The 19,630-nt window shown below is 36.8% G+C and overlaps 1 protein-coding gene across 9 annotated transcripts in view; it reads right to left on the bottom strand.

Annotated features, from left to right (window-relative positions):
* The window catches only part of TBC1D5 (TBC1 domain family member 5), a 336,845-nt gene that overhangs the window by 136,034 nt on the left and 181,181 nt on the right, over positions 1 to 19,630 (bottom strand). For all 9 annotated transcript variants that reach the window (XM_081343522.1, XM_081343519.1, XM_081343516.1 and 6 more), the window contains 3 exons: positions 7,017 to 7,125; positions 1,394 to 1,483; positions 1,227 to 1,298 (listed from right to left, as the gene is read on the bottom strand). In XM_081343522.1, coding sequence (XP_081199648.1) covers positions 1,227 to 1,298; positions 1,394 to 1,483; positions 7,017 to 7,125 — 271 coding nt within the window. The remainder of the gene's footprint in view (positions 1 to 1,226; positions 1,299 to 1,393; positions 1,484 to 7,016; positions 7,126 to 19,630) is intronic.

The raw sequence follows: 19,630 nt of genomic DNA, 5'->3' as shown, positions 1-19,630 counted from the left end.
TGAGAACAAAAAATTAAAATTGACCAGAATTGGTCATTTTCAGTTAGTTGATCTCAGTGTTACTATTAGGACATCAAAAACAGGGAAGGGATGGTATTGCTTTCATAGTTAGGAAGTATATTACAAGAACAGTATTTGGCTACAATGCAATCATAACTAACCATGACCAAATAATATTAATTAAACTTCTTGGACAATCAGGATGTCAATATGGTTGACATAATTAATATAGCAATTATCCAAGCTTATGCTCCAATCACAGATACAGAAGAAGAGAGGTTGATGAATTTTATGATCAAATTCTATTTGAAATTAACAGCACATGCAATCACAATATGCAGCTAATGCCTGGAATCTGGAATGCCAAAATTGGAAAAATTAAGGAAGAAAATGTAGTTGGATAATATGGCCTAGGAGACTGAAATGAAGCAGGAGGATTTCTGTGATGGAATGTAGTAGGATAAATTCCCAGGAGGGAATGTATTCCAAAAGAATAAGAAACAGTTCAATCCACATATTTTGTATGAAAGAGGATGAAAACAGTGCTTTCTTTATAGTTCTCAGAGTATAGGATAGATGTAGATAGTAGAGTGCTTTAATTTGTCAAGATTGACTATACGTGTCGAAATAATAAAGAACTCAGCTAGAAACAATCATTATATACATGTGATAAGGCAAAAAATATTGGAGTAGGATTCATATATTAATGCAGAAAATTCTTAAAGTGAACATAAAGATTAAACCAGAAACTTTCCTTCTAGGTCTAATGGAAAGAAAACTGAGTGCACATATAACAATCACATGACTAAAGGGATGCTGATCATAAGTATGAGGACCAGTCATAATTATCACTCATTCAAAACTTACAATGAGTGACAGCACTCATCACTCATTCTAAATTTTAACTGTGCAGCCTTTATTCCTTTGATAACCTTGCTGGGCTTATATTCTCAACATAACTTCTCGGGATTCTTGGCTATCCATTCTAGAAACATTCATCACTATGATAAGGTAGTACAAGTCTTTGGGGTGGGGGAACAGGGGTGTGTTGATGGCACATAATCCAAAAAAATAGTTCTTAGTGTTTTATTACTTTTTAATAGACTTGTAGTATGCCCAGAGAACCATGTTACTCAATAGCTTAAGTGTTAATATATAAATAATCATTTAAATCACATTTTAAATGAATTTTTATATAGTCAAAAATATAAATTCAACCTAGTTACCCCTTCATCCTGTGAGAGTGGGTTGTTGATCATTACGTCTTGCTGTCCAGCTTTCCGAGGGTTTGTAATATGCTGTAGATAGGAAAAAGGCATTACTGGAGCTGCATTTAAAACATAATGAAAATATGAACTCAAAAATAAATAAATTTCCTTTATATCCTACTTACAATTTCCTTTACATTATTGTATAATGCTCTTGATTTTATTGTTTTTGTAATCCAATGATTTCTATCAGAAGGTAGAACAGTCAGAAATAGCTGTAAAGTCAAACAAAACATGGGTCAGAAAAATAAGCATCATTTGTATCATAAGAGTATTTTCTAAAAAAATTTATCTAGAAGTGTGAAAGAAATTTATTTACAATGGATTGAAAGTCATTTTAATTCTATTTATCAAATACTTTTTTTAATATATTACTAAAATAAATTGCCTATAATGCCGAAACACATTATTTTATGTCAATCATTTTTTGTGATTAATGAGGAAATTAATTAACTAACAACAAAATTGAAAATAAGCTGCTTCAACATGTTTATCTGATAATCAAGGCATATAAAAAATCTAACTTAGTCTTACCACATATTGTTCCTTTTCTTTTACAATTCAAGTGGTAATTCGAAATGTAGAACTTAAAAGTGTAATGTTTTCAGACTCCTTAAAATAGGGTCCTTACCTTTTTGAAGCCAACATAATCACTTTATGCTTCCATGCAGTTATGGATTCCAAAATAAATAAATAAAACAACTGATTTATAATATAACTAAAATGAAATAATGTAATGTAATGTAATAAACCGTGTTTTCCCCAAAATAAACCCCCACCCTGATTTGTGGGGGGTGGGCCTAATATAAGTCCTAATTAGGACCCTGCCCACTCCGACCCACCTGGCTGCTGCAATGGGGCAAGAGGCCGTATGGCACCTGCTTCCTTCAGCCCCCCCCCCAACCAGGCCATTTCTTGCTCCCTTTCACTCCCCTCCCGAGCCAGACTGCCATGCTACCGTACGGAGGATGGGCGGGGTAGACCTGGTATACCTACGCCATTTTGGAGCCAAGGGGGAGTTACAGCAAATGCCTCCACTGCTGCTGTGCACCGCTGGAGGAGCTTTCTTCATGCTCCGCCTTACAGATCACCTGCCTGGTAACAGCCTCCGCCTCCTCCACCAACTCTCCTGTGGCTTGCACTATGACCACCGCCTCCATCTGTCAGCACCAGTGGAGAGAACGGAGAATGGGGAGGGGAACGGCTCTGCGCAGTGATGTTCACGAGACTAAAAAAAGTTCAGTCAGACCTTTCAACTTTACAAGATCTTTTTTTTCTGACTGAAGGTCTAACTGAACTTATTTTAGTCTCACGAAATCCATTTCCCTGCAGCAGGAGAGCAACACGCCAGAGCTGGAAAGCAGGTTAGTGAAGAATTTTTTTGCTTTCGGGAAAAGGGAGGAGCTGGGCGATGGTGCACCAAGCTCTATAGAAGCACCAGGAGAAGCGGCAGGAAACGGGGCTGCCATTTTGAGAACATAGAAGGGAGATGCGGGGCAATGCAGGGCAGCAAACAAGTGCCCTTCTCTGCTCTGCATTGCTGTGCAGAGCTGTTCCCCTTCCCGTTCTCTCCAGTGGTGGCGACGGAGGGCTGGTGGAGAGAGGAGGCGGTCACGGTGCAAGCCACAGGAGAGTTGGTGGAGGAGGTAGCAGCTGCCACCAGGCAGGTGATCTGTGGGGTGGAGTGTGAAGAAAGCCCTCCAGTGTCACACAGAGGCAGCGGAGCCCTTCGCCATCACTCGCCCTGGCTCCAAAATGGCAGAGGGGGACCAGGTCTACCTCGCTCATCCTCTGTATGGTAGCATGGCAGGGAAACAATGAATGGCCTAACTGGGGGGGGGGGCTGAGGGAAGCAGATGCAGGGCATGTGGGGCAGCTCCACCCCCTTCCCCACTTGCCTCATCTCATTGTGGTGGCAGTGGTCTCCTGCTGCAAGTGGCTGCAGAAGTTGGCAAGCAGGTGCTGCCACTGCAAGGCAAGGCAGGTGTCATGGAAAATATAAGGCACCACCCAAAAGTAAGACTTAATGCCCCTTTTGGAGGGCAAAAATAATATAAGACTGGATCTTACTTTCGGAGAAACACAGTACAATATAATATAACATAACATGATGTGATATGATGGGATGGGATGTGATGGGATGTGATACAATAATACAATATAAAATTTTTAAGAGGTCTCATGTGAGAATAGAGAATCTTTTAAAGTTTGGACAAATTTGTTACATTTTAGCCATTTTATTTTTTTATTTTTATTTCAAAATTCAGCGATCTAATGGAATACTGATTCTTGCTATAATGGATCATAGTTCTTAGCATCTTATAGTTCTTTTTAAAGTAAGAAGGAAATGTTATCTATTTTTTAAATTCTTGAAACTCGCATTATTTCATTTCTAATGTTGATAGGATTACTCTGTTTTCACACTTATTCTAGTTTATCATTAGTACAAACCTGGGACCTAGTATTTTTGGTTTTGAAGAATAAGTCCCCCTTGAATTCTGTTGATCCTTATCTAGAGCCAATTTGGTTTTGTTAGTTACCTAGATTTTTGTGTATAGGTAGCAATAAAAAAAATCCCCTTTACTTAAACTCAATGAATGGTCTTGGTTCTTTGCACCTGACATGCTGGATAGAGAGACAATGACTAGCTTTTATGCCTAAGTTAGACCCAGAACTCACAGTCTCCTAGTTTCTAGGTTGTCATCTTGACCACTATACCAAACTGACAAAAAGACTACATACTGTAAAATTATATTCATTATATTTACTTTGAATTAAATATAAATTTATGACAATTAAATTTATTTTTTATCCCAATAGCAATCACTGTTTCTGAAAATGTGACCCCAAATTGCAAGTAAAATGTATTAGGTAAAGGTTCCCCCGCACATGCGTGCTAGTCATTTCCGACTCTAGGGGCCGGTGCTCATCTCCGTTTCAAAGCCGAAGAACCAGCGCTTGTCCAAGGACATCTCCGTGGTCATGTGGCCGGCATGACTAGATGCCAAAGGCGCACGGAACGCTGTTACCTTTCCACTGGAATGGTCCCTATTTTTCTACTTGCATTTTTACGTGCTTTCGAACTGCTAGGTTGGCAGAAGCTGGGACGAGTAACAGGCGCTCATTCTGTTACGCGGCACTCGGGATTCGACCCGCCAAACTGCCAACCTTCTGATCAACAAGCTCAGCGTCCTAACCCACTGAGCCACCGCGTACCTGAGTAAATGTATTACTCAGATCCAATTTTAGGCAGGGAGCTGGCTAGAAATTCTCCAAGAATCCCTTCCAAATGTATTATTTTCTTTCTTTCTTTCTTTCTTTCTTTCTTTCTTTCTTTCTTTCTTTCTTTCTTTCTTTCTTTCTTTCTTTCTTTCTTTCTTTCTTTCTTTCTTTATTATTTGGACTTATATACCGCCCCTCTCCCAAGGGACTCGGGGCGGTGTACAGGGCAATTAAAACACTATGAACAACACATAATATACAAAAATTAAAATGAAATTAAACCAAATAGCCCTAAACAATAAAACACATTCTAAAATTTAAATTTTTTAAATTTATGATCTAAAATCCCAGTCCCTCAGTCCAGGCTGGCAAGTTCAAATAGCCAAGTCTTCAGGTCGCGGCGAAAAGAGCGAAGGTCGGGAGCCATCTGGAGCTCAACAGGAAGCTGATTCCAGAGGGCAGGCGCGCCCACAGAGAATGCTCTCCCCCTGGGAGCCGCCAGTCAACATTACCTGACTGACGGCACCCTGAGGAGGCCCTCTCTGTGGGAGCGCACAGGACAATGGGAAGTTAATGCCGGCAAAAGGTACTCCCGTAAATAACCCGGACCCATGCCATTTAGGGCTTTATAGGTCATCACCAGCACCTTGAATCTCACCCGGAAGACAACTGGAAGCCAATGCAGCTTGCGGAGCAGAGGTGTTACATGGGAGTATCGGGAGACCCCCATCACAACTCACGCGGCCACATTCTGCACCAGCTGGAGCCTCTGAGGGGTATTCAAGGGCAGCCCCATGTAGAAAGCGTTGCAGTAGTCTATCCAAGAGGTCACGAGCACATGAGTGACTGTGCGTAGGGCATCTCGGTCCAAGTAGGGCCGCAACTGGCGCACCAGGCGAACCTGGGCCTATGGTAACTAACCTGGAAAAATATATCTACCCTTGCTTTAAATTAGGCACAAACTTTTCTTCCTTGTGCTTGAGCATCAATTATATTGTGGATTCGTACCAACCCTGTTCTTCAGAGTTCTTCCCTCTCCTACTCTCTGCTTTAGGACCAGAATTTTCATTCTCTCTTCTCTTGACCAACAAGGTTGCTTTGTTTTCCTGGAAAATTTAAAGACCCAGGAAAGAAATATTTGCATCCAGTAATGGCAACCTGCGGCCTTCCGGATATTGACTCAAGAATCCTTCATTATTGATCGTCTCCACTGCTTGAATTCAAAACAGTGTAATATAGACAACTGTGGTTTTTCTATTTCAGCTTTAGTGTCTCATAATGACTGTTTGTTTCATAATGGTTGCATAGGAGTTGCTGATTCTGAATTTGTAATTCTGAACTTGTTATTTAAGTATTATAAAAAATACTATAAACATCTCAAGACAAGCATAACTTTAAGCCAGCTTTTAATTTTCTTAACACAACTTGTTATTTCCATAAGGCCTTTTCTTCCATTATTTAATGGAGAAAAATATATAACCTTTTCTATCTCTACATATTTCTTTTCAGTCTGTTAAAATAACCATATGCTCTACTGACCCAAAATATTTATCTTTTTACCTTTTTAACATATATATGACTGCTTATGTGACCTCCCAATAACCCTGACCTGATGTAACCTCCCCATCACAAGACTCATCACAAAATTCTAACTGATGAGTCACAGCTAACACATCACAAGATGCTCACTTGACACATCCACACCGAAGCTCTTATAAAGAGAAGAATGCTGACATCCCCTAAACTCTGCTGAAGATGTTACCTAGCCTGGTAACGAAATGTTCAGAAACTAACCCACAATCTTGGAGAATGAACCTTCGCCCTCATCCTATACCCAAGCTATAGATATTTGCCACTACTGCATGACTGTTTATGCTAAAAATAAATCTACTGTAATTAATTTGAAGGAGACTGATATATTTTTTTACATTATCATTGTCATTTTTGCTTAAACACAATTCCAAAATTTGTTGTGTGTGCCTCTATATAAAGTCTGTTCACTTCTGGCCCATTTTGAAATATATACAAGTTTTGAATATCTAAGTGAATGGTATATAGTGTCATGGCAGGACTATTGTATTTAGTAATATAGTAGAATAGATCTTTAGTTATAATATTATAATACAGCCATTACTACTTACATTTGACTAAAAACTTTTACTGAATCTTGTTGATCACAAACATCATTTTTCTTTTTTTCTCCAGATATTTCAGAAGCAACCATGGATATTTCACTATTCTAACAGATGTGTTGCATTTAAGTATACTTTTGTGATCAGTCAATATTTTCTTAAAACAAATATTCCATCATCATTCCATATATCTGATCAGACATCTTCTTTCAAAACTTTCAGCTACAGTATTTCAAATTAATTCTTGTCTTATGCATGGTAACAGCTCATAAGAATACCAGACTGAAATTTCTTGGAAAATGCTACAATTCTTTACACTAGCAATCTTCAAGTGCATCAGGTAATGTGGTGATTTATTACAAGTACAAGCTGTAAATAAGTATTTTCTTCTTACCTTCCAGCAAACACTACGAAACCTGCTGCTTCTCAGCTGCCCATTAATCCCCTTCAGTCGTATCGTTGCCAAGTAATTGTTGTTTACAAATAATTCTTCCCATTCTTTACTACATGGAACAAACATAAGAAAAGAACTTCTTAAAATTATTATTAAAGACTTAGCTAAGTGTGAAGCAGTGTAACATAATTTGGGATAAACAAAAGAAAAGGAAGTTTTAAATGTATATATTTAGCACTGTCCTATTTCTAAACGCATGGTTGTCTTTTTGGACACATTTCTTCCTCGAATTTAATGAATATGTAGATGACTGTAATTATGCCAGCAACTGAAATTCATAATGTCTATGGAGGCTATTCCATTTCCTCTAAAACGTTAGCAGTGCAGCTCAGTGAATAAACAAGAAAAATGAATATTAATACAAGCACATTTGGGTTTCACCCATAGATAAAACAGTATCTATTTAAAAGGACACCCTACTCCAAAATTATGGATCAGAGAAGTATAGCATTGACTGATAGTTCTTCACATGATAGATTTGCTTAAATAAAGCTTCTTTTCTTCATGTTATCAAGCTGGGCAGTTAAGAATGATAGAAGATGACTTCAGTTAACTTTTAGCGCTATTTACTCTTGCAATCTCTTTTACTTCTTTCTACATGAACAGTTTTAAAAATTTAACAGGTGCTAGCTTTAAAAAAAAACCTGAAATAAAACCCCTCACTGTATAAACTGTTAAAAGCAAGCTTGAATACCTTGCAGTACCTACGGCTGGCTAGATAAACAACCTAAATATGCCTCCCAGGCACAAAGACACCAGGGGCTTAACACCTGTGCTTCATTAATATACAAGTAAATCTACTCTGCTGGGAAACAATTGGAAATTAATTGTCTCAAACCATTTATACAGAATTTGAATACAAGAATGAAACTGTATTTCCTTTATTTTTCACAGAACACTATCACTCACTTGAGAAGCTAAAATGAAATAGTCCAAAGATTTTCTTTATTCATTAAGGTGTTGAGGATGAGATAAGTAAAACAAAACAAAAACACATTATCAGGTATGTATGTAAGTAAAGCTGAAAGAATACTCAGTGTTTAAAAGATGCAAGATGAGTTATAAAATTACATCATAGCAGAATATTACCTACGCCCAGCAAGGAAGCAGCATCTAGCTAATCTTGAGTTATGAAAAAAAGGAGCTAGGTAGAACTGATTAATATTTTGTTGGGAGATCAAACAAAATATATGTCTGCAAGCTAGATGGGAAAGTAAAAAAAATGCAGAAGACGGTAGGAAAGAACTTTTATATTGTTGCCATGAAAATCACAGGGACATGCTCATGTTATCACCAATCAAGGTATTGTATTTGTGCAGTACAAATATATTTAAAAATGTGTTGGTTCTATATTGCGCTTATCTATTTTGACTAATGAAGTTAATCAGACCTATTTTGAACTTAAAACGCAAAACTCAATTTCCAATTACAAAGAATGTTCATTCCATTCATCTTTCTACTTCTCACCATGCAAGAACTGAGAAAATATTCTCTAGAAAGAACTAACATCCGACTGAGAATTTTAGTTTCTGGGGCATTCACACATTAATTTTTATCCTCCATTGCAAGAAAATTTCATACAAATGCTTTAAATTTCTTGGAATTTTTAGTTTATTTTGATTACAATTTTATCTACATGATTGGGGAAAATCATTTGGAATTAACCCAAATATTGTGATACCTCATTTTAGTACCCCAAAATAGTTCTATGTTAAAATTGTGACCTTAAGTTTTATATTACTGCAAGATATAAATGGATCTTTAGTTGGAATCATTAATAACCATACTTTAATACTAAAACTATTAAGTTAGGCTCTTTAAATTCATGTTGAAGAAATTAATGTTTAATTTTCCGGAAATAGTAAAGCCTTGCATCTTATTTAGCATATTTCTTTCTAGAGCTAATTTAGAGTGTGATATTCATTTTACATTGATTTATGTTGAAATATCTAGTTAAATATTTGCTACTCTGTTACACAATTGTTCTAATAAGTTTTCTTCTTAGTTAAGTATCCTTTGAGTTTAGCTTGTTATGGTCTATAAAGCAGTGCTTTTTTTGTAAAAGAAAAAGGTGCCGGAACTCACACATATCATACAATCCACCTTGCCTACACTACAAGGTTCCATCCAAAAAAGGTGCGGGAATTCCGTTCTAAGCGTTCTATGAGAAAAAAAGCCCTGCTATTAAGTATCCTATATGCGCACAGATATCCTGCTGCTTTTGAAAATCACTAAAATAATACATTTCCATCAAATGTCAATGTTCAAGGTGCTGGGAATATAGCCACACAGAACTGTATTGAGATTAAAACAAACATGCTCTTTGAAAATTCACAATTTTGAGTGGTGTTTTGAGTGGCAGGAACTGTTGTAGATGGAAGTATTTTTTATTTTTTATTTTTATTTTAATTCCATTTATATCCCGCCCTTCTCCGAAGACTCAGGGCGGCTTACAAGCTTAGCAGTAGCCTTCATTCTATGTATATGCCTGCTTATTAGGGCTTTCACACACACCCCAAGCGGCATAATTACAAAGTCAGCTTAATTGCCCCCAACAATCTGGGTCCTCATTTTACCTACCTCGGAAGGATGGAAGGCTGAGTCAACCTTGAGCCTGGTGGGATGCGAACCTGCACTAATTGCAGGCAGCTGGTGTTACTTAAGGAGGCATTAGCCCACTGCTCCACCAAGTAAAATGTATATGGACCTATGAAGCACTGAATCAAAGCAGCAGTTGCTAAGCACATGATGACCTACTATGCATGCAGTATGCTCTGTTACTGTTCAGAGAGAAAACTCTTATTTTCTAAATTGTTTCTTATGGGAAAAGAATTAATGTGAGTGCTTTGTTATGTTTTGTGTTGTTTTCCTTAGCAACTACATAAAGTACAAAAGAAAACAAGTAAACAAAAATAAAGCAATAAATGCAAAGAAGGCATTAAAGGTTATTTTTTTTGCCATGCATACACGACAATGCTACCAAAATTATAAACAAAAAGGAGGATGAAAAGTATCATTTGCTTTGAAGAAGGCAGTGGTGTGGATCTTCACAACAAGTCTTTTTGAATGAAAGGATGTGGAAATGGAAGAACTAGTTTATATGATTTTTTTTCCAATCAGCCTTCAGGTCTGGGCCCTGGGACAACATTGACCATACTTGCACATAGTGGTGAGACTGAGATAATGTTTCCTGTTTCATTTCTCAGTATATATTGATCATATACTGACCTTCTATAGCTGATGTGTATGTGTGTGCCTGATTCTTTTTCCTTCATCCATGGTAATTCTAGATGGTGTTGGATGACAGAGATCCAACCCCAATCCAAAGTAGTAGGGTCCATATGGCTTGCCACCTTTTCCACTTTCATTCAGTATCTGCATGAGGTCCTGGGTAATATCATTCATCAGTATGCAGACAGGTATTTATAGGCACTTCCTGCTTCACCCACGTAATATCACTGCTTTTTAAGCTGCAAAGGGTACCAGTGAGCTTCTGTATGTTGTCACCATTAAAGCTCTTCTTCCCTAAAGACCTGGTTACCTTTGGGCCTTTTTCTCATGTTTCTGTCAGACCACTTAGATATGCTGACACATTATAAAACTATAAAACACTGTAACAAAGATATAATATATTCCTGGTTATTAATACCAGCTAATAAAGGGACCACTGTACTCTGTACCAACTTTAATTTCTGAGTGGTCTTGAAAAAATCCATGTAGATGTATTGAGTTGATGTTGTAAAATCTATGCATTATTTTCTATCTTATCAATATTTTTCAGAATTGGTTCTATCTTACAGATGTATATGGAGAATAGCATTATTTAGAAAACCTGGTAATTAACAGTAGTAGTCTTGAGATTTTTTTTGCTATTGGAATGTTAATGTTATTTATGCAGTAAAGATTAGATTAGCTAACTTTTATTGTCATTTTTTACTGTGGGCATAATGGCACACATTAAAAATGAAATTTAGTTGCTTGCTCTCAAGGTGTACATATACATAACACACATTTAAACATATTATATACAACATATGTATAACAAAAGGACTAAATTTTTTTTAACATTCTTAGTTGGCAGAATGCTAATCCATGTTGTTCCCCAACTTGCCAAATGAATATTTTTTGTTTTTGTTTTAATATTTAAACCCAACATTAGAAATAATGGAAGTGCATTTTTGAGTACCGTATTTTTTGGACCATAAGACGCACCGGACCATAAGATGCACCCAGTTTTTAGAGCAGGAAAACAAGAAAAAAAAATTATTTCTCTTTCTCTCTCTCTCTCTCTTTCTCTCCCTCCCTCTCCCATTGTCCCTTCCTTCCTTCCTTCCAGTCGCCATTAAATGGATTGGACTTCAGGCAATGCTGAGCGTTACTCGAAATACTTTACATGGGTTATTGTTTGAATTATCCTTCACTAATCCCGCAAGATGGGGTACCAGCAACTCTTTATTTTGCATCCCAGAGAAATTACAAGAGAGGATTGCAGCGGGGGTCTTGTAGAGACAAAAACTATGGCTGGGCTGCTAACACGTTTATAAGCAAGCATGGCTTGTGGTTTGTCACCATTGCAGATGTAACCTGAGAATTTTCACTTTGTCTGGAATTAAAGAAACAAAACAAAACCATGGATCTCTTTTTAAAGTTCACTTGGTTGACGGCTTCCATCCATACTCTTCCCAGCAGAGAAAAAAACATGAAACTTAGCTAACTAGATTAGGGACAGTTTGGGAACTTTTTACCAGTCAGGCCCAACTTACTGAGGCTCATTTGTTTTGCTTGTCACTTAAAACAAACTTGTGGTTCCTTGTGATGTGCAGACTTCCTTCTCTCTGAATTGCAGTTCCAGATTGTTTACAAGATGTTAAACGGGATCTCTTCTCAGAAATGCAGCTGGCCCTCTGTTTGCTTTCACTCGTTTTCCCACTGAAAATCTGAGCCACTCACCTTGCTGGTCTTTGTGCAATAGGAAATGGTCCGTGTGTGAAACGGAGTGAGGGAGATTGCCAGAAATGCGAATCGGCTGATCTCGCGCTCCTGCAAACTCCCTCGCTCGGTTTCAGCTTCCCTTGCTACAAGAGAAAGCAAGCTGAAACGGAGTGAGGAGATTGCCAGAAATGCGAATCGGCCAATCTCGCGCTCCTGCAAACTCCCTCGCTCGGTTTCAGCTTCCCTTGCTACAAGAGAAAGCAAGCTGAAACGATCGGCCGATTCGCATTCCTGGCAATCTCCTCACTCCGTTTCAGCCTGCTTTCTCTTGTAGCAAGGGAAGCTGAAACCGAGCGAGGGAGAGTGCAGGAGCGTGAGATCGGCGTTTCTCAGCACGTGCCGATTTGTGCTCCACTTGCAGAGGTTGGGGCTGGCCATACGGATCACCTTCGGACCATAAGACGCACCCTCGTTTTCCCCCCCACTTTTGGGGGAAAAAAGTGTGTCTTATGGTCCGAAAAATACGGTATATTTATACAGATCTGAGAAAGTGAAGAAAACAAAACCAAATTCTTTTGTCTGGGTAAAATAATCTCAAATGCTCATTCATCTGTTTTTCAGGCACTTATTTAGGTGCATCAAATAAAAGGGACATATCTTTGAAAATTGTTCTCTACTTTCAAGCATTATAACTGTTCTTGTTAATTTCTATGCAGATTAAGAACAGAAAGAAAAGAAACACTGGATAAATGCTCATGATTGCCTCTACTATAGTATAAATAGTGAACTGTTTTCATCCATCTATTTAATTCTGTTCTCCAGATCAACTCCAACCATGACTTATTCCCAGGAGAGCTCAACATAAAGTATTTGAAAGGGAGACATGTTTAATGGTAGTGCTCCCAGGCTTCCCAAGCAGCTCTAATAAAATTCCAGTCTATGAGTCTATATGCAACAGTCACTGCACACAAGCTACAAACCCTCCTTTTGTGTACGAAACAGCCTATTAAGCCAAATTACCTCACAGGACCATTATTACTCCACTCTGATGCCTCTTTTTGCTTTCTGTAATACCGCTTCTCAAAGCAATACAGACTTTTTTCTACCAGGGCCCAAGAAGTGAAAAAAATCAGCCAATTCTTCTCCAATATCACTTCAATACTGGTTTTATTAAGTTCATCCTTTAGACAAATAACTTTGCAAAACATACCCTATGAAACTCACAGAAAATGTAGTAGAAATATATAAAGCATCTTCAAGCCCAGCACCAGAAAGAGAGAAAGCTTCAGCATTAGAATTGCAGGTGCCAAAATCAACCAGATAAACACTGTTATCTATAATTACTTCATTTTTAGCTTAAATCACAGGTAATGAGGGAACTCAAGTCTCAAAAAAGCAATTAAGAACTGTACATAGTGTGCTTTCTGTACAAAGAAAAATATTTTAGAAACCGGATCTTGGTGTTGTACTTTTAAATTCTTTGTAATCTTCTTTAACATAATAGACAAAGTAATGACGAGACTCCCATTATTTGTGATTGAATACTGATACTGGTAAAAATCACGATCAAACTCTAAAATATCCCAGGGGAATCTAAATCTTAAATTATCCCTGCAAATTGTATTATGATCACTATCTACCTACTTACTTACATTTAGATACAGTATTAGGTAAGAAAATAGTTATTCTGCAACAAACTTCAATCCACTTTAAAAAAAAAGCAAATCTCATTTTTTTTAAAACCCAACACTTCCATTTTTTCAATACAAATGATTACGATGAAGTGTCAAAGACTTTCTGATATTCCATTAATTTAAATTTTATATTTTTCTGTGGAGAAATTTAAGACAAAAATAAAGTTCCACCACACAATTATAAGAATGGATGAAGGATATTTTGAAATCAATATGAATAAGGATACTTCTATGGATATGGTTTGGGATGCTAGCAAAGCCTATATGAGAGGGGTGTTAATATATATGAATAATAAATACAGACGTAATTTGGAAGTTAGGAGGAAAGAACTGGAGAATGAAATTAGGGAAAAAGAAAAGGCCCTAATTTTGAACCCATCGGATGTGAAGATTAAAGAGGACAATTTGATAAGTTGATGGCTGATCAGGTGGCAACTATCTTATGGTTTGCTAGGCATAATACTTTTTGTAATGCCAATAAACCAGGTAGGTGGTTAGCTTACAGGTTAAGGAAAAAACAAAGGGCTTCTAACATAGATAAAATTGAACATAAAGGCAAGGTTGTGTTTCAACAGGATCTTATTAAGGAAGCCTTTGTGGACTTTTATTCCAAATTATATGCTAAGGATAAGATTAATGAAACAGATATTGATGTATATTTGAAGAATGCTAGCATCCCGGTTCTTACACAAGAACAAAAGGAAGAGATTAATCAATTGATAACAGAAGAAGAAATTCTTTTAGCAATTAAGCAATTGAAGGTGGACAAAGCGCCAGGCACGGACGGACTGACTGCGGTCTATTACAAAAATCTGCAATTGGAGCTGATAAAGCCATTAAGGGAATTGTTTCAGACAATTCAGAGGGGAGGAAGGGTGCCTCCGTCTTGGAGAACTGCTTTTATTTCCTTGATTCCGAAGGAAGATCAGGATGTTACCCAAGTAAGAAACTACAGACCAATATCACTTTTAAATACAGACTACAAGATATTTGCTAAGGTTTTAGCTAATAGATTGATGAGGGTTTTGCAACAGATGATTCATGGGGATCAAACTGGGTTTATCAGTGGTAGACAAATGAAAAATAATGTGAGGCATATAGTTGATGTGGTGGAGTTTTTGGAAAGGAACAACCAGATCCCTGCGGCATTAATCTTTCTAGATGCTGAAAAAGCTTTTGATCAACTGGATTGGCAATTTCTGATGAAAGTTCTAGATAAAATGAATTTTGGGGATAAATTTTTACAACCAATTAGGGCATTATATCAAAAGCAAACTGCCCGAATAATAGTAAATAATAGCCTGACTGAAGTATGCAATATTGAGAAGGGCACAAGACAAGGGTGTCCGTTATCACCTCTATTATTTGTTTTAACATTGGAGATATTATTGATAAAAATACGGAATTCGGAAAAAATTAAGGGTATTCAAATTAGAGATCAGGATTATAGATTGAGGGCGTTTGCAGATGATCTGGTTGTTACGGTGACCCAGCCAAAAAACTCTGTTGTGGACCTGATGGAGATAATAATGCAATATGGGAAGGTTTCTGGATTTAAGGTTAATGTACAAAAAACAAAAATTTTAGCCAAAAACATGACAGTATCGCAAAAGGCCCTTTTAGAAGGATTAACTGGATTTGAGATTGTTAAAAGGGTTAAATATTTGGGGGTGTATTTGTCACCCTCAAATGCAAAGGTATATAAAAATAATTATGAAAAGTTATGGGGAAAAATTCAAAAAGAATTGGAGAGCTGGGATACGCGTGAAAGAGGTGGTCTTAAAATGCCTAACCTTAAATTATATTATGAAGCTGCTGAGCTGTCAGGAATAAGTGATTGGATTAATTTGACACAAGGGAGATTATTAAATCTTGAGGGCCACGACTTGTTATTTGGATGGCATGCATATTTGTTGTATGATAAGAAGGTAGATAATGTGTTTAAAGTGCATATTTTAAGACAGGCATTGTTGAGAGTTTGGAAGAAGTATAGACATAAGTTAGACTACAAGATGCCATTGTGGGCAATCCCGAAACATGCAATAGAAAACATAAATGTTGGCTTCAAACATGATGTAACTACGTACAAGGAGATCTTAAGCTTGGAGAGGAACGTCTGGTGTTTGAAGCCGTACAATCTTTTGCGAGATGAGAAGATCGTTCAAACCTGGTTTCAATATGGTCAATTACGTGCCAGGTGGAAAGAAGATCAGAAAATTGGTTTCTTAATGACTGATGAAAATTTGGTAAAGCAAATTAGAAACCAGGGTCCAGCACATATCAAACGGATTTATCTTGCATTGATATTGACTCAGAAACAGAACTTGTTAAAGACTGTATGATAAAATGGGCTCAGAATATTCAAGAAGTTATTACAATGGACACGTGGGAAAAGATTTGGGTGAGGAACGTAAAATTTACGCAAGCCCAAAACCTAAGAGAGAACTTTTATAAAATGTTTTATAGATGGCATTTAGATCCTAAAAAGCTTGCAAGTATGTATCCGAACTATCAACCTAAATGTTGGAGATGTGGTGGCGAAGATATATTTTCATATATGGTGGACCTGCAAAAAGGTTAAGGCTTTTTGGATAAAAATTTGGTGGAATATGCAGAAGATCTTCAAGCAAAGGATAAAGTTTTGTCCGCAATTGTTTTTATTGGGCATAATTACAGATGCTGCTGTTGTGGACATTAAGTTGATGTTGAATTTAATCACAGCAGCAAGACTCTTAATAGGTCAATATTGGAAAAAGGAGGAACTGCCGACTATAGAAGAATGGACTCTAAAAGTTTCTGACCTGGCGGAAATGGCAAAGATTTCGGCTTATTTGAAAGATCATTCGCAAGAACGTTATATTATGGAGTGGAAAAAGTGGATTGATTATATCCAGAACAAATATGGGACTAAAAAGTTTCACCTAGCATTTGAATAAGTTTTCTTTTCTTTTTTCCCCCCTTTTTTATGTAATATTAGTATTGCTTGTAGTCATTTCATATGAGCTAGAGTGCGATAGACTTAATAGTTTATTGTTGTTAGCATATGGATGTTTATGATTGTTGTTTGTTTTTATACCTTGTACTTAGCTCTGGGAAGTCGGGGGGGAGGGGGGAATGGGGGGGAGGGATAGGGAGGGTTAGGTAGGGGTGGGTGGAGGGAGGGGGGATTGTTAAAGATAAAATGTATTGTAAAACTTTTCAATAAAAAAAAAGAATGGAACTCTGGGGAGACAGAATAGCTCAGGCTTTTAAAATCCTGGCACTTAACATTTGTTTAGAGATGTATGATGAAATTGTGTAATGCAGGGGTCCCCAACCCCTGTTCTGTGGATCGGTACCAGGCCATGGCATACCAGCACCCGGGCTGCACAAAGAAGCCCCATCTGTGGGATGCAGGCAGCACACAAAATCATGCACTCTCCGGTCCGCGGAAAAACCTTTCTCCATGGAACCAGTCTCTGGTGCCCAAAAGGTTGGGGATCTCTGGTGTAATGTATTTATTTATATTTATATGTAGTTCACGTAAAAGTATAATAAGAACCAGCTCAACAGTACAACAATTAAAATATCTACTGGCTCTGAAGCCAGTCTTTCAGGTAAAAAGTATTGGGATACATATTAACTGTGTACTTGGGGTGAGGATATTCCAAAGTGAAGGTGCTGCAATAGAGAAATATTATCCCAGACAAAGGGGACATAAAAACTCCCTTTACCAAATGAGAGTACAGGATTAGACACATCTTTTTAAAGGAACCAAACCCATTAAGGTTTTTTTCAGGTTATAAACTTATTAGATGACCTACTGGGAGGCAAAGAAGGACTCATAAAAGCAGTATTACACAATTATAATAGTTCTCATACTCTAACAAATAAGCCACATATTTTGCAATAACTGTATTTTCCAAGTAGACTTCAAGGGCTTTGAAGTGGCAGTAGCTTGCTTCAGAAATAATGAGTTACTATGATGAAGGCCTTTTGCTCCAAGCAAAGCCTCAACTGTCACACCAATTAAAGCTGGCCATGTTAGTTCTTTGAGATACACTTTTTTTTACAAAACCTTTTAAATGAAATTTTATCACAGCCCATAGCTGAATTATAACAAAAAATCAATATAGGAGAGTTATTTAACAAGCCTCTATAATTCCAACATTTCTTGAACATTATCATACAAAATAATAAAAAATCTTAAAACACACAAATACATGCACACACAGAAAAAGTATAAACATGATGGTTAATCCTTGAAAATAAAAATTTACCACTTGCAGCAAGAATGTAGTGTTGAAAAAAACAGCTTTTGCAGACTCTTAACTTGGCCAGCAACGTTCCCAAGATTCTGCAGCAGCTGTTCTTGTTTTTTAGGTCACTAAAAACCTTATGGATTAGTTTAATTCTCAAATGATCAAATGCCAGGATGATTACAATTTAAACAAGAACAATTCAACACCCCAGAAACATGGTATGATTTAATTGTCAGTTTCAGTTACACTGGCACTCTAAATTAGAATTTTGGATTAAGAAATGGTGAAACAAAATATCCATGTTTTTTTATTCTCACAGTATTTCAGATTTTTAATAAATATTTTAATTATATTCACTTTAGTAATGAGCAATTGGTATTTTCAGATGGGTGAATTTGCTGAAATTTAAAACATCTTTGACTAAGATATCAATAAAAAACATTAAAGATATTAAAGAAATATAATTTTATTTCGAATTCTATTTAATATCTTTTCTTTAAAATATTTTAATTGTTCTTTAAAAATATAGCTATGTGAGATTGAATTTTGTAATCTAATTTTTTTTATTTATTACTTCTGTAGTTTAGAATTTGTGCCAATATATTCTTAAGAGTTCTCAGTTCGAACACATGTGGTTCCTCCTCTGCAAAGTGACTTACAGAAAGAAACCAACCTTATGCTATCACAGTTTTGATTAATATTATGAATCTGTCTTGTTTCACATTTGCTCCTTACATTACAGCAGAGAGAAAAAATTGGCCTCTGTATTAAGACATGAACAGTTATATTAGCTAGGTCCTGTTTTTCCTCTCTGTGGTCTTTGTTTCTTCCACATTAGGGAAGGAAACAAAAATGTGAGCATACTGTCCACACAGAAGTACTAAGTATTTTTACACTGCTGTTTCTCATACATGAATATCTGAACCCATTTTTTATGTTAGAATTAAGAACAGGGACTTTTCCCAAAGTTTATTCCAGTGTTTGATTCCCCCCCCCTTTGCTAACATTACGGTTTAATTTTACTCCAATATACTTAACAGGTATTTCATAAAAGAGAATCACTGATGCACCTTTAGAGATTTGAAAGTATAGATGAAACTGGCCTATTTAATGAAAGAAATTGCACTAATATAATAAATACAAATAAGTGGGACTATGTAAAAAAAACTCCTTGTAATACTTTTGGGATAAGATCTGTATTCATAACTTCTCAATGGACAACCATTTTATATCAAATAAATATTACAGCAATGTGTTTCCTTGTCTTTTGCACAATAGCGTAAGTCTAGTTACACACTTGCCTTAGAGAATTACAACTCACTTTTCATATATATTCTTACAATCTTATCTACCGTATTTTCCGGCGTATAAGATGACCCGGCGTATAAGACGACCCCCTACTTTTTCTGTTAAATTATAGGGTTTGGGCTAATAACTCAATATTTCACTTCCTGACACACAATCTGCATATTAACAACTCGCTTAGCATTAGTACCCTTTTTTATAAGTGCCACAATGTTGCTAAAATAAAAGAGGTAAACTTCGTGACCCTCCCAGCCCGTGCATAAAACAGAAATGAAAAGTCTTAAGCCTTTCCGTTCCCAAATACCAAGGTTTCCCCCGAGTTTTGCGCGGTTAAACAAACGGCATTTGCGTATTAATGTTTCTCCACGGAGCACAAAATTTG

This window comes from Vipera berus (genome assembly GCF_964194415.1).
Source record: "Vipera berus genome assembly, chromosome: Z".
Lineage (NCBI taxonomy): Eukaryota > Metazoa > Chordata > Lepidosauria > Squamata > Viperidae > Vipera > Vipera berus.
The sequence above is the reverse complement of the archived record's forward strand: the minus strand, read 5'-3'. Positions and strand labels throughout refer to the sequence as shown.